Below are 13,374 nucleotides of genomic sequence, written 5' to 3' on the forward strand. Positions count from 1 at the left end.
CCTGCAACTCCCATCCATGGAGGAGCTGGGATGTGGGAACAAGGGCCAGCAAGCCTGCCCAGCCCCCTCACTTGCCAGGACCTGATGGCTGTAAAGCCAAGACACATATCACCAATGGAGGTCTTTGTGAAACATTACCCAAGTCAGAAGCAAAACACCATCCCTGAAAGTATCATGATGGATTAGGAATTTCTAAGTGTTGGTCAGACCTACTACAGAAATTTAAGAGGTCCAAGTGTTGGTGGCCTTTTGATGCAGTGGGGAGGCTTATTGATGTGATGAGTAGAGTCAACAACTCCAAGAGTTGGTCCAAGAGTTCCCTGTGAGTTGTGTGGGTTTTTCTTCAATTTTAAAAGAAATATTTTCTTTTTTGCCTGAAATATTGACAAGATTTTCCTCTGCTGAGGTGAGCTTCTCAGCAGCTGGCTATGGTCTAGCACCATGACAGATGCTCAGAGTATCTTTTGGTTATTCCCCAGAGAGAGCAGCAGGAGACATTGCAAGCAGATCTTTGATGCTGTGGATCAGAGATGGACCCTGGTGAAAACTGGAAGCTGGATGAAACAAACTGGTTGTCCCATGGTGGGATCCACCCCTTTTCCAATGTGAAAGGAGGTAGGATATAATTGCTGGCTCTTAATCCACCCAGTGAAAATGCTGAAAGCCTTCCCAATGTGCTACTGCCATTCACTGTGCTTGCAGTGGTCCCAGAGGTTTTGCTAGCCTACGTCCAGAGCCAGGCAGTACTTGCTATGAAGGTGGGAAAGGTCAGATCCAAACTGTCACACTGACCACTGACACAGTCACTTGGTCTGTGGCTTGTTTTCCTTCTTTGGAGTGGACTTTAAAAAAAAAAACCACCCCCCCCCCCAAAAAAAAAAAAAAAAGAAAGGAAAGGAAAAGGCCTCCGACACCCATCTTTGGGCCAGTTAAAGTGCCACTTGTGCTTGATATAACCACCCTCACTCTCCGCAGGTAGGACTCTGTAGATGATCATGGTTGGGAAGGAGTGACAGGGGAACTGATAGAATATTCTCTTCAATCATATTTGTGTGGGACATTTTAGGTTGGCTGCAGGGATACATGTTGTCCTGGCAATGACAGGGGTGCTGCCCCAAATGGGGCTCCCTGTGCAAGGACTGTCCATCATGGCTTCAACCCACCTTAGCCAGACACAAGATGTTCCACCTCAAGGCTAGAGTTCATTGCTCTCCAGAAGTTCCCTGTTTCAGGAAAGCACTTGGTGCAGATGCAATGAGGAGTAGTCAGCAGTCCTATTTCCTCTATCTATTAATCTCTACCTAATTTCCAGTCAGCTGCTCTTATTTGCTTTTTAATCCCCTTTTGAACATTTGGCAGGAGCAGCCACGAGTGCTCCTTGGTTACCCTCAGGTCATCTGTTTTAACAGAGGTCCCTGTCCCCTGGGCCAGCCCAAGCTGTCCCTCCCTGGGCAGAGTTCCTTCTTTGTCTGGGATGTGCTGTGCCCCAGACTAAAACCAAAATAAACCCACAGCCTTCCAGATGGCAGCACCTTGGGAACTTGGGAACGGAAACACTTTGCTTTGGTAAAAGCACTCGCTTATCTCCATCTGTTTCCCTTGGCTTCCCGCTGATAGTCCAGATGCTGGGGGAAGGGAAAGGGACAAACCAAGATGTGGCATCGCCTTCTTTTCTGTGAGAGCTGAATTACATAAGTAGCTTTATGCTTTTGAACCCATAAGTAGATATATGCTTTTGAGCCCTGGGTTCAATATCCCCAGCAAAGCACCACTGGGCAACATCCTTATGATGGAATGTCTGTTGCTTCTGCAGGTACCCAGCCCAGAGTGGCTCCAGGGGAACAGCACAGGGATGCATGCTGCAGTCCACTCTTCTTCACCATTAGAACAATCTCTGCTTCTATTGTTTCTTAAAAGCCTTTGCTATGTGCATGGTCTGTGTTATTGTTTATAACTGTACTGGTTAAATGCCTGTAGACTTCAGGATTGCACTGTGCTTGTGTCTGTAAAGTAGAGGATGGCAGAGTCACTGCCATCAGGAGTTCATAGAAATCCAAACCAGTTGAACAACTGAACGTGGATATACACCGGCTTTTGGTTTTGTATGCAGACCATTGCTATCCTTAACTCATGGCTCACAACTTTTTCTAGCTGGTGGGTCTAAGAGACTTTTATAACAGGGGGCAAGATCTCTTAGAAAGGGTACAGGTATGGGATTGCTGTAGGGTGTCATGCACCTGCCCTTCTCAAATGTCCTCCTGGGACCCCTATGAATGCAGAGATACAGAGACTCCAGACCAAAAGTTTTTAAAGTCAAGCCCATTCATTGAAAAAATGCCATGAATTGTAAAGGGAAAAAAAAAAAAACAAACAAAAAAATCCACCACAAAAACTCTCATCCTCTGCAATTTAATTTTTTAAAAAATTTGCATTGGGTTTTCCAATTTAGCAGCACTTTTAACACTGCAATAAATATTTGAAAATAGCAAAATCCCCATCAACTATTAGGCAAAAATGGAATTTAACTCTTGGTCACATGTTCCTGTGTGGTTGTGGATCTTACTGGCAGCACACACACTGGTGTTACTGGACCTGTGTGTGCTGTGCTCTGCAGCTGGGAGCATACAAGATTGGGTAGGCTCATTTATGGGATGCAAATAAATCCCCACATGTTTTTGGTGAGAGATGGCACCAGCTCAGGGATTTCCAGAGCTCATGGTCTCACCTGTCACGGGCACTGAGTTACTGCAGTGCTGTTATCAGATGACTCAAAGGTTTGGTCAGCCTCTGAATAATGGTTGCTCCTGCTGGTTAGACCTTCTCCAACTGCTGTTGTTGGAGGAGACTGTAGCGTACTGGAAAGCTTTGCTGCAGGCAGGGTGCTCCTGGCCATGCCCTGGGCACCAGGTAAACTGAAGAAAGGGAGTGAAGAGCTGTGGTATGGACAAAAAGGGGAGCACTTCCAGAGATCCCAGGGAGGGTACAGACAGGGCAATGGAGCTTCTGCTCTTCAGGGTTCATCCTGACAAGTCCCTGTCTTGAGCTGGTTCAGAGGTTTTTCAGTGACAGCTGAATTAAAAGAAAACCCACAACATGCACAAGAAAGCTGTCAGGGTGAACTGGAAGCAAGCTGAGCAGGGGCTTATCTTCAGTGTGATTAAAACAGTGTTGTCACCCCATCTGTCCTCATCTGCCTCTCCAGCTGACTTCCCTAGCATTTGTTCTTCTTCCCTCAGACAATGACCTCTCCGAAGGTGCCCCAGCCCTCTTTGCTCTGGATCAGCTGGGTAAGTCCATGCATGACACATTTTCCTCTGCCTGTTTTCTTTTATTTTTAATGTTGAGTAATTAGGAGGTTATTTAAATGACAGAGCAGCTGCTAAATGCTTTTATATTTATCAGCACCAGTGCCTACTTTCTGTGTTGTTTTTGAATGCCGGTCCATCAGAGGGATGGAATAGCTCCACACTGGATGTGTTTGATAGCTTTCTGTGTTAAATTCATGCAGGGTTTTTTCCCCGGGGAGAAAAGCTGTTACCTTTCTGGTGCAGAGCACTATAGGATGCTGTTGTTTCTTGGCTGGGGGTTTGAGGCTTAGCCAGCACCTGGTAGTGGAGTTTCTGTGACTTTCTCATCCTTGCAAAATGATGAGGGATTTTTCTTCACCTGGGAGGCAGAAGTAGAGATGTGTAAAGCAAGAGAGAAGAGTAAGACTTGGAAAGAAAACCATGTCAAATGAGCAAGGGAAGCTGAAGGCTTCAGAGGCTGAATCCATAGGGAAACCTCATCTGGCAGTGATCTCCCCTTAATCCCAGGGCCAAAGTCAAAAGAGGTATGATTCTAAGGATGAATTAGAGGTGTTCTATGTAAGATGTGGTGAGGACTTGAGCTGCAGGATGGGAAGCTTCTGGAGGAGGGCTTCTGGCCACCCAGCAGTGGAGGTCTGATGTGCATGGAAAGGGGAAAATAACAGAATCACAAAATGGGTAAGGATGGAAGGGACCACAGTGGGGTCATCTGGTCCAACCTCCCTGCTCAAGTGCCATCAATTGCACAGAGTTGCATCCAAATGGTTCCAAAATATCTCCAGTGAGGGAGATCTGCCAATCTCTCTGAGCAGTCTGTTCCAGTGCTTGACAACCCACACAGTAAAGAAATTTTTCTTCATATTCAGGTGGAACTTCCTGTGCATCAGTTTCTGCCTATTGCAGCTTGTCCTATTGCTTGGCTCCATTGAGAAGAGCCTGGCTCCATCCTCTTCACACCCTCATTTCAGACACTCACAGACTGATGAGGTCACCTCTCTGTCATCCCTTCTGAACGAGGCTGAACAGGCCCTCAGCTAATCCTTGTAAGAGGGATGCTCCAGTCCCTTAATCCTCTTTGTAGCCCACCACTGTATCTGCTCCAGGAGCTCCATGTCTCTCTCGTACTCAGGAGCCCAGAAGTGACCAGCTCCCAACCCTTCCTGAGAAAAGCATGCTGGAAGGTGTGAAATAAGATGTGCTGGGAGATATGCCAATCTCAGGACCAGGTGTTGGACCCGCCTTGCTGTTTGGCAGCATGGTGAGGTTGCTCCGGCACAGCACAATGTGCACCACCTTGACATGATTGAGCACTGGCCCTTCCTCACAAAGAAAAGGCACCCTCCTCTTCATTTTCAGGGCAAGAAATTCTCCATACTTGGAGATACTCAAAAGCTCTCTAGACACAGACCTGGGAAATGGGCTGTAGGTGGCCCTGCTCGAGCAGGGGATTGGACCAGATGAACTCCAGATGTCCCTGCTATACTCAGCCTTTCTGTGATTCTGTCACTACCCTGCCACTCTTGAAACCCACCTTGACCCCAGTAAAGGGGTCTCACCATGGGTACTCACTGGGTACTCACCATGTATGGCAATGGTGGAAACTTGGAATAGGAGGGTAAAACTGCAGGAGCTAAGAGAGTGTTTTTTATCAAGTATAACTATCTCCAATGTATGTTTCTGCTGCTAGGAGATATGTTATTGAAAAAAAAATCCTAGAAATACAAAACTGCTTAAAAACTGGTTGGTGCCTCACTGGTTCTAGAATGGGTGGCTCATCAAGTGGGTGTCTTCACTGCCAGTGAGGATATATATATGATCATATTTTAAAGTAGTCCATGTGAGCTCTCTCCACTTGGTGTCAGGAGAGAGACTGCTCTGACATACATTTCACCCAGAGGAGTGTCTTAACAGGGAGTGGGAATAAAGCCAAGAGCCTTCCTTTGGCTGCCTCCTTCATTACCTGATTGTGGTTAAAACATGTCAGATAACTTTAAAATGCATTTTCTGTGACAGAACTTAGAGCAGCTCCTTTTATCCCCTTCGTTTTCCTACTCTTATTTCTTGAATGGAGTCTTTCCTCAGTGGCATGTGCCCACTTCTCCTAACCTTGGCAAAACCTCTAGATCTCAGTATTTAGTGACAAAGAAAAAGCACCCTGTCACAAATAACAAGTTGTGGTAGATTTTAGAAGGAACTCCTTGGACACCATTTTCCTCTGCACAAGAGTTTAGACATCACATCAGTCTGGAAAAGATTATCTAAACCAGTGCTTATATCACCTTACAATTCCACTCTGCTTTCCAAACATAGCACAAGACGTGATTACTTCATCCAAGGTAGACAAGACAGACAAAGAATATGAGATAGCAATACAAGTAATGGAAATATGATTTCTCCTCTTGCTTTCCTCCCAGCTGATGAGTTTTCAGCGGGATTAGACCCCTGATCTAAGTCAGGCACAGCTGTCTGGTTTGCAGTGCCAGGTATGACCAGGCACAGGTTGGAGAGGTAGAGGACAAGACCATCCCAGTAGCACCTTGGATTTATGGTGTGAAGTGATTGTGTAACCAAAGAATACCAGGTCAAAAATACTCAGCTCTGGTCAAAACAGCCACCTGAACAGCAGGATTTCTTAGTAGAGGAGCAGCAGGTAAAGGAGTATTATAATAACAACATGCTGAGACAAAATATCAATGTTGTAAAAAAGCATCGTCACAATAAAAATCACAGAAAGGCAGGTCTGAGCAGGACTTCAGGAAGATAGATACACCCCACTTCTGCCTGGAGGCAGGGATAGTGGCTTCTGTTCACCTATCACCCTGTGTGCAGGGCCAACTCATCCTAGCAGCCTTCCCAGGCAACTCACCTCAGTGCTGTGCTGCCCTGGAAGGGTTTCCTCAGTGTCTAATTAGATTTCCATAATTTAAGCCAAAGGCAGGCGTAAGCAGAGAAAAGGCCTTCCATGGATCAGACTGAGAGTTTCTCGCCCACTCAGCAGGGGATGAAGGGGGCATCCAATGGAGGATAAGTGGAGTGTATCCCTTTTTTCCCTGGTCATGATGTTTTTCTTGACCTCTAGTCCTGTGTCCAGCTTTCTAACAGCTTGTCCCAGCTTGCTGTCAACTGCAAATGTAAAACACTGTGCATGGATCCTGTGCTATTTGTGGAAATGCTGGGATCAAATTCACGAGAGGTTTTTATCATATCATGAGTAACTAACCTCTAAGAAAAGTTTTGACCAGTCACACATCCATCCTTTAATATCTTATTGCAGCCCAGATGTTCCTATCTTGCCTATAGTGACACCATATGACACAGAAGTCATGCTTATACATCAACACAGCATCTGCACCTTCTCTTTCATCTACCAGATTTTTCACCACATTGCAGCAGGTCAGATGAGTCTGACAGCTCTGTTCTTGCTGAATCTGTGCTGGATGTTACTTACACTCTCCTTTTCCACATGCTTGCAAAAATTTTAATGGTTCCAAAGCTTTCCGTGATGGAATTAATAATGAATGGGAAATCCCTTCCTAGCTCTTCTTTCTCTCCTTATCTTAAAGATTTGTGCTCTGCTTTGCCTTTGAAAACCTCTCTGTGGTCTTCTACTGTGTAAGCCAGTGCATGGCTCACCTGTACCTTGTGCAGTAAGAACATTTCTGACGTTCCCTGGAGAAGTACCCAGCAAGGGTGGCAAAAGTGACAGAGGGAGAGAGCAGTTTCTGTGAAAGCAGACTCTGAGTTAACTAGAGCTGAGTTAGGTGGAAAAGAGATGCTTGAAGAAAGGTACAATAGCAGTACAATAATTATGAATGTCATAGAAGTAAATAAGTGCAAGAGAGACACTAACGTAGGGGATGTAGTCCAGCAAAGAACTACAAGGGTGATGAAGGGACTGTGGAACTTCTCCTGTGAGCAAAGGCTGAGAGAGCTGGGTCTCATCAGCACAGAGAAGGAATGGGTCTGGGGCATCTCATCAATGTGTATAAATTCCTGTAGGAAGGTTGTGAAGAGGCTGTAATCAGACTCTTTTCAGTGGTGCCCAGTGCCAGGACCAGAGGCAATGGCACAAACAGAAAGACAGGAGATTCTCTCTGAGTCTCAGGAAACAGTTTTTTTCTGTGATGGTGACCAAGGACTCTCACATATTTCTCAGGGAGGTTGTGGACTTTCCGTCCTTGGAGTTATTCCAAAGCCTTGTGGACATGGTCCTGGGAAACAGGCTCTAGGTGGACCTGCCTGAGCAGGGTGGTTAGACCAGATGACCTGCAGAGCCCCTTCTGATTTCAACCAGTCTGAGATTCTGTGAAAGACAGAAAGGCTTAAAACAGTCTAAAAGAAGTATGCCTTCACTCAGCACACAATTCCATTGTGCAGCTTGCTGCCACAGAATGTCCAGGGTGTCAAAAGTATGAATGGGCTCAAAAAGTGATTAGAAAACATCATGAGAGAAAGGTCTATGAAGGGGTCTCAAACTTGATGATGCGGCTAAAACTTCTGGCTCAGGAAAGGAAATGGGATAATGTACTGGAGGAAACAGCACTTTTAATGATGTATGTATTTTCTTTGCAGTCATCTACTGGGGGGGACAGCAGGAGCTCTTAAACTTCGCAATAATCCAATGTAGTCCTTCTTGTCTTAGGTCAACTGTGACTGACCAGGAGAAAGAAAAAAAATCAGCACCCTTTCCTTTCTTCATCTTCTCTCCCACAGCTTTAGCTGCTGGATTTCAGCAGATATGAATCAGATGGTGACTGTTGTGTTCCTTTTGTTCTGTAAATGATTAAAACAGAACATTTCACACTTGCTTTGTGGCCCAGCAGAGAAATGCTACATTTTTGACTTGGCAAATCCTGAGGTGGAATTTCTGGCTATGGAGAAAGTGAGATGAGGGAGTGAAAAGCTATCCCAACAGAGGAACATATGCAGACTGCTTTTCTGTCTCTCCCGTGCTTGGCATATCTTCTCCCCATTTTCCATTTCCTCATCCCGCCTCTCTTTTCCACCTCCTTCCCACCCCACTGGCATTTTTTATGCTTGCTGCTTAAAGATTATATAATTCAAGATCAGAAAAAAAGGAAGCAGACTGAATAAAAAATGCAAGGTGGAAGCCCCCAGCACAGAAAGCTCTGGGTAGAGTAATGGGAATGTGATGAAATGGAAAAATAAAGAGGGACTGGGGGCTATGAACCTCACCCTGCCAAAATCAAGATGAATATGTATGGGAGATGCAATATATCAGTGGAAACCCCTAGGACTTGCGCCTCACATTTCCTGACAGCCGATCAGAGAAGGAATTAGCTGGCTGTGCTATTTATAAGTGCACCCTGGGCATGGTCAGCTGCTGGAAGAGGTTCCCCACAGCAGCAGCTTGCAGGAAATACTGCTTTGGTGATACTGTCTGCCTGGGGAATAAACACGCCCAGAAATGAAATCCCATTGGATATAAAAGGGAAGGAAAGAAGCAGCTCTGGTCCTTGCCCTGTTTCTTCCCACTGCTTCACAACCATTCAGCTGTTTTTTTTTTCTTTGTTATCCTGACCTCATCCCATACTGGAGTGAATCCAGAGAGCGAGTGCTCTGCTTAGCCGTCTTCACCAGAAACCAAAGAGGTCAAGTTATTAGAGAAAAATGAAAGCTCTTTGGCAGAACTGGAAAAACAGATGTGGAGAGATATTTCTCCTGCCTCCAAATACAATGCTGCCTATGAAATGATGTGTATCAGAGGCAATGTGATAAATGTGCACAGTTGTCATGGTAGAAATCTTAACAGTGGCTAATTATTTAGCACGATGGGTTTCTTTGGGGTTTACTGGAGCTGAGTTTACTGGCTGCCAGGTGACAAGATTACTTAAAACCCTTCTACAGATGTGATTTAGAAAGTGGTGCTCCAATGCTGCAAGAGGATCTGCCTCTGCCCAGCAGCTACAAGTCTCTGCAGGGCAGGTAAAGACTGTGACTATCAAGAAGAGAGAGAGTGTTCTCCACCTGAGGTATGGTAAGGATATCTTTTATGTCAAAGGCTTTGTGGCTTTTATTTGCTAAATTTGCCTGGGTGGAAGCTTCTATGCAGTATATCCTGATTCCTTGATTCAGCTCTTGCTGTGGTCTTCGGATTGCAGGGCAGCTATTTGTGCCATCCCTAGAGGTGGTGTTAACAGGACTGGAACCCTCTGTCTGCCCATCAGCCACTGTTAAAAGCAGCAGCGACAGCAAGAAGTGGAATTGTGCGCAGGCATTTGGGGTTGCTGCAGTGTCAGGCGGAGCGGGACGATTATTTGTTTGCTTGCAGCATTTGGAATCTGTGGGATTACACGCATGGCTGGCTGCAAATGTAATGAGCATCAATACCCGGGTGCACTCATGGTTTGGGACGGCTGATGTAGCCTTGCTACAGGGCCTCAGGGGTCCAGCCCCAGGTCTGCCAGTAGCAATTGCTCAGAGCTCCCCAGCCAGCAGGTGTTTGGGATGGTGCAGGGATGCTGAGTGATGCAGGGGGCTGCTAAGGACCAAGCCATGGTGGCACCTGGAAATGCTTCTCCCTTCCCATGTAGCTCACCAAAATGCTTGGGATATCATGAGAGGTGTTTGTTTTCCCTAGTGGGGTTTAAGAGACATGGGATGTGTAGATATATCAGTCTCCTGAATCCAGGGCTACCAGGGAAAAGCAGGAGGGAGGCAGTGAAAAGAGGTGGCACTGTCATATCCTGAAAGGAGATATCACTGTCATATCATGTCTGCTGACCTTACTACTGGAGTTCTGTGGCACTTGGTCCTGGTTGAGCAGGTTAGAACCAAAAGGGGTGAAAAATCAACTTTCCTTTCCCAAATTCCTTAGAAGAATGACATAAAACAAACAAACACACAAAAAATATTAAAATACTGGAGCTATTCCCAGATTGAGGGAACAATATATTTTAATAAAATATATAAATCAACAAATTACTAAGTACATATGAAATTTATTAACATATTTGAGCTGCAAAGGGAAGAAGCTTGAGTGGCAGTTGCCTTGCCCTCCTGGGCAGACACAGCTCCCCAGAGGTTATCAGACATATCAAACCACAAGGGGTTAGAAAACTCCCTCTCCAATCTGCCATCCTTTGTGGCCACTTACCAGTTTATCATATCAAAATGGAATTGCACAGGAAAAAAGATTTTGAAAATAATGTGGAAACACACACCAGAAAATTAATACTAGGAGAGAATATTGAAACAATACTTTAACTTCAGCAGAAAAAAATCTTCCTTGGGAACATAACAGCATGGTTCACCAGGTCCTTGTAATTTTGCTGAAAGACAAGATGGCAGATAATTTTTTTCTTGATATATTCATTCTTCTAGCACCAAAATCAGCACTGATCACCATGCAGCAGTAGGTGAAAAGGGAGTACAAACCCTGGAGCCAGAATGAGAAACAACAGGCTGGATCTCCTTGGCCAGGGGCAGTACAGCCAGATTGCCCCCAGGCTCCCATGACACAGATTGGGAAGCAGAATAACCAAAATAATGTGTCCCATTTTGCCCAACCAAATGATAAAGTTGGAACATGACAAAAAGTGGCACTTGAACTGCCACTTTGAACTGGACTCAGTGGACTCACTGGACAACAGTGCCTTCATCCCACTTCATCTGCCACAGTGAACAGGCACTTAACAAGCAAGGGTAAAACTTCACCTTCATTTTACAGCTGAACTGGTACATGGTTCACCTGTGTTTATGGGCAAAGCTAACCTCTCTGAGGGAGGTAGGAAAATCTGGATAATCCAAGTCAAATTCCTCTTGTGGACTGAGGTGTTTGTATTGTCAAGGTTCCCCCATGACTTTGCAGAGGATTTAGGCACTTGAAAACCTGAATTTGGGCTTAATCTTCTCCCACATACTCAGGGCATCTGCAGATCTGCAGATCTGCAGACAAAGGAACTGAACATCTACCTCTAATCCAAGTCTGGTACCCTAAGCACTGGCCTGTAGTTTTTCTTCAGAAGAGGTCAAGGATGTGATGGTTCCACTTGCCCCCACCTCAAAAAGCAGCATATTTGCAATTCACTGCTCCCCTGTTTGAGCATAATCCCAGGGAGACAGGTAAAAGATGCTTTGGTTTCAAAGCTTCAGAGACACATTGCAGGGACAGCACCTGGCTGGCACCTCACCTTGCACACAGGCATGAGGGAAGGGCACCTCCAAGGATGCCCAGCTCACACAGCAAACATTGCTCTGGTGTAACTTCTGTCACGGGAGATACACAGATGCAGGAACTGAGGAACCTGATTTCACCACCAAATATTTTCTCCTTTGCCTGTTCCCGCATCCTATAGCTTCCCTGCATCTTGCATCTGAGCAAAACCCAAACTTTGAGCAAAGCTGGGTTTTGTGATGCCTCAGACTTCTGTGATCCACAGCACACTCCCAGTGCTGCTGGCAGTCCTCTGCATCCATCCAGTCCTGTGGCAACGGCACTGGGCCAGGTCCTGTCTTGCTGTGCCCCTTTATGGGGCTGTGGTGACAGTGAATGATTTCTTCAGCCTGTTGCTGCATTTCTTCCTACCTGCCTTTATCAATTCGGCACAATACTGAGGAGGGAGAAGCCACCATCTGTCCCTGAGAGAAAGAAATACAAATACAATGGACAATCCTGGCATCACCTGGCAGCTTGCTGGACTGAAAGAGGCTGAAGCACAGAGACGGGGAAATCCAGTGTCCTGGCAGTGCCATTCATCCCAAAAGATGCCTACCCTATGGGGCAGTGCTGGGAACAGGGTGTGTTGGGACTGCCCGACTCAGCCTGTGCCCACATGGCTGTAGAGATGGGAATGAAGAGCTGTGCAAACACCAGAGGAGCTCTTCTGCCGTGTTCCCTCCGTCAAACACTCGGCAGCAGGGCTGGAGCGGTCTGGGGAGATGGAGCAGTGGGTCACTCCAGCCCTAATGAATACTCATCCCGTGGAGCTGGTGTGCCAAACCACAAAGACGTGTGGTGGAGCAGGTGGGCAGCAGGGCAAGGGGCTGCGCTCAGGAATGGGGCGCTGAGTTAAGGGACGGGGAGCTAAGTTATGAACGAAATTATATCCCCAGTCAGTCCACGAACAACCATCGGCTCCTCCACGCACAGGGAAAAGCTAGAGCTGGGGGAAACGAGGAGGATATCCAGGATTAATTCACGGGACTCGGCGTAACTCTCACCAACAGTCCCGCACGGGACCAGGGAGCCTGTGCCGGCACTTGGTCCGGATTTAGAACCCGAGCATCCCCAGACAGGGGACAGAGCAGCCGTGCTGCCGCACAAGCTCATCCCGGGCGTACCCAGGTGTGTTCAGAGGCTCCGGGCGCGGCTGCAAGCCTCCCCAGAACGTGCCTCCCCCACATCCCCGACAGGAGGGGGAGAGGGGCGGGCAGAGACGCCGCTCGCCGGGAGGTGCCTGGGCCGGCGCCGGCCCTGCCCCGTCGGCTGTCCCCGCCCCGGCCCTGCCCCGTCGGCTGTCCCCGCCCCGGCCCTGCCCCGTCGGCTGTCCCCGCCCCGGCTGTCCCCTCCCCCGGCTGTCCCCGCCCCGGCCCGGCCCGCGGCGGCCGGCGGAGCGCGCCCGGCGGCGGGGAGCGGCGCGGATGGCAGCGGTGCTGCCGGGGACGGCGGGGCGTGGAGCCGGAGGTAATAGCGGGAAGGGGACGGTGTCCGTGTGTCCCCCTGCGGGTTCGTGTCCGTGTGTACATGCTTGCGCACACGTGTGTCTGTGCACCGGGGGTGCGGGTGCCCGTGCCCACGTGTGTGCCGGGGAGCGCGCCGGGGTGTGCGGGGTGCCGCTGCGGGATGTCGCTTCTCATGCCCGCCCGTGAGTGCTGCCGTGCCCCGCCGCCCTCCCGGGAGGATGCGAGAAGGCCTGGGCAGCCTTCCGCCGGCTCCCGGACCCAGCGCACCCCGCCGCTCCCCCGGGCTGCGCGGAGCCCGCAGGCGGTGCGGGAGCGGCCCCGAGTCCGCGCTAAGCTGGCCCCGAGTCCGCGCTAAGCTGGCCCGCCGCTCCGTTAGACCCGAGCCGCCAGCCCAGCGGCCGCCGCTGCTCCCACTCCTCCG

At 48.2% G+C, this 13,374-nt stretch overlaps 1 protein-coding gene across 1 annotated transcript in view; it reads left to right on the forward strand.

Annotated features, from left to right (window-relative positions):
• The first annotated feature begins 530 nt into the window (after window positions 1-530).
• The window catches only part of AMOTL1 (angiomotin like 1), a 62,793-nt gene continuing 49,949 nt past the window's right edge, over window positions 531-13,374 (forward strand). Inside the window, exons 1-2 of the mRNA XM_062514390.1 lie at window positions 531-615; window positions 3,237-3,287. Of these exons, the coding sequence (XP_062370374.1) occupies window positions 531-615; window positions 3,237-3,287 (136 nt within the window). The remainder of the gene's footprint in view (window positions 616-3,236; window positions 3,288-13,374) is intronic.

The sequence above is a fragment of the Cinclus cinclus genome, chromosome 2, assembly GCF_963662255.1.
Source record: "Cinclus cinclus chromosome 2, bCinCin1.1, whole genome shotgun sequence".
NCBI classification, from domain to species: Eukaryota; Metazoa; Chordata; class Aves; order Passeriformes; family Cinclidae; genus Cinclus; species Cinclus cinclus.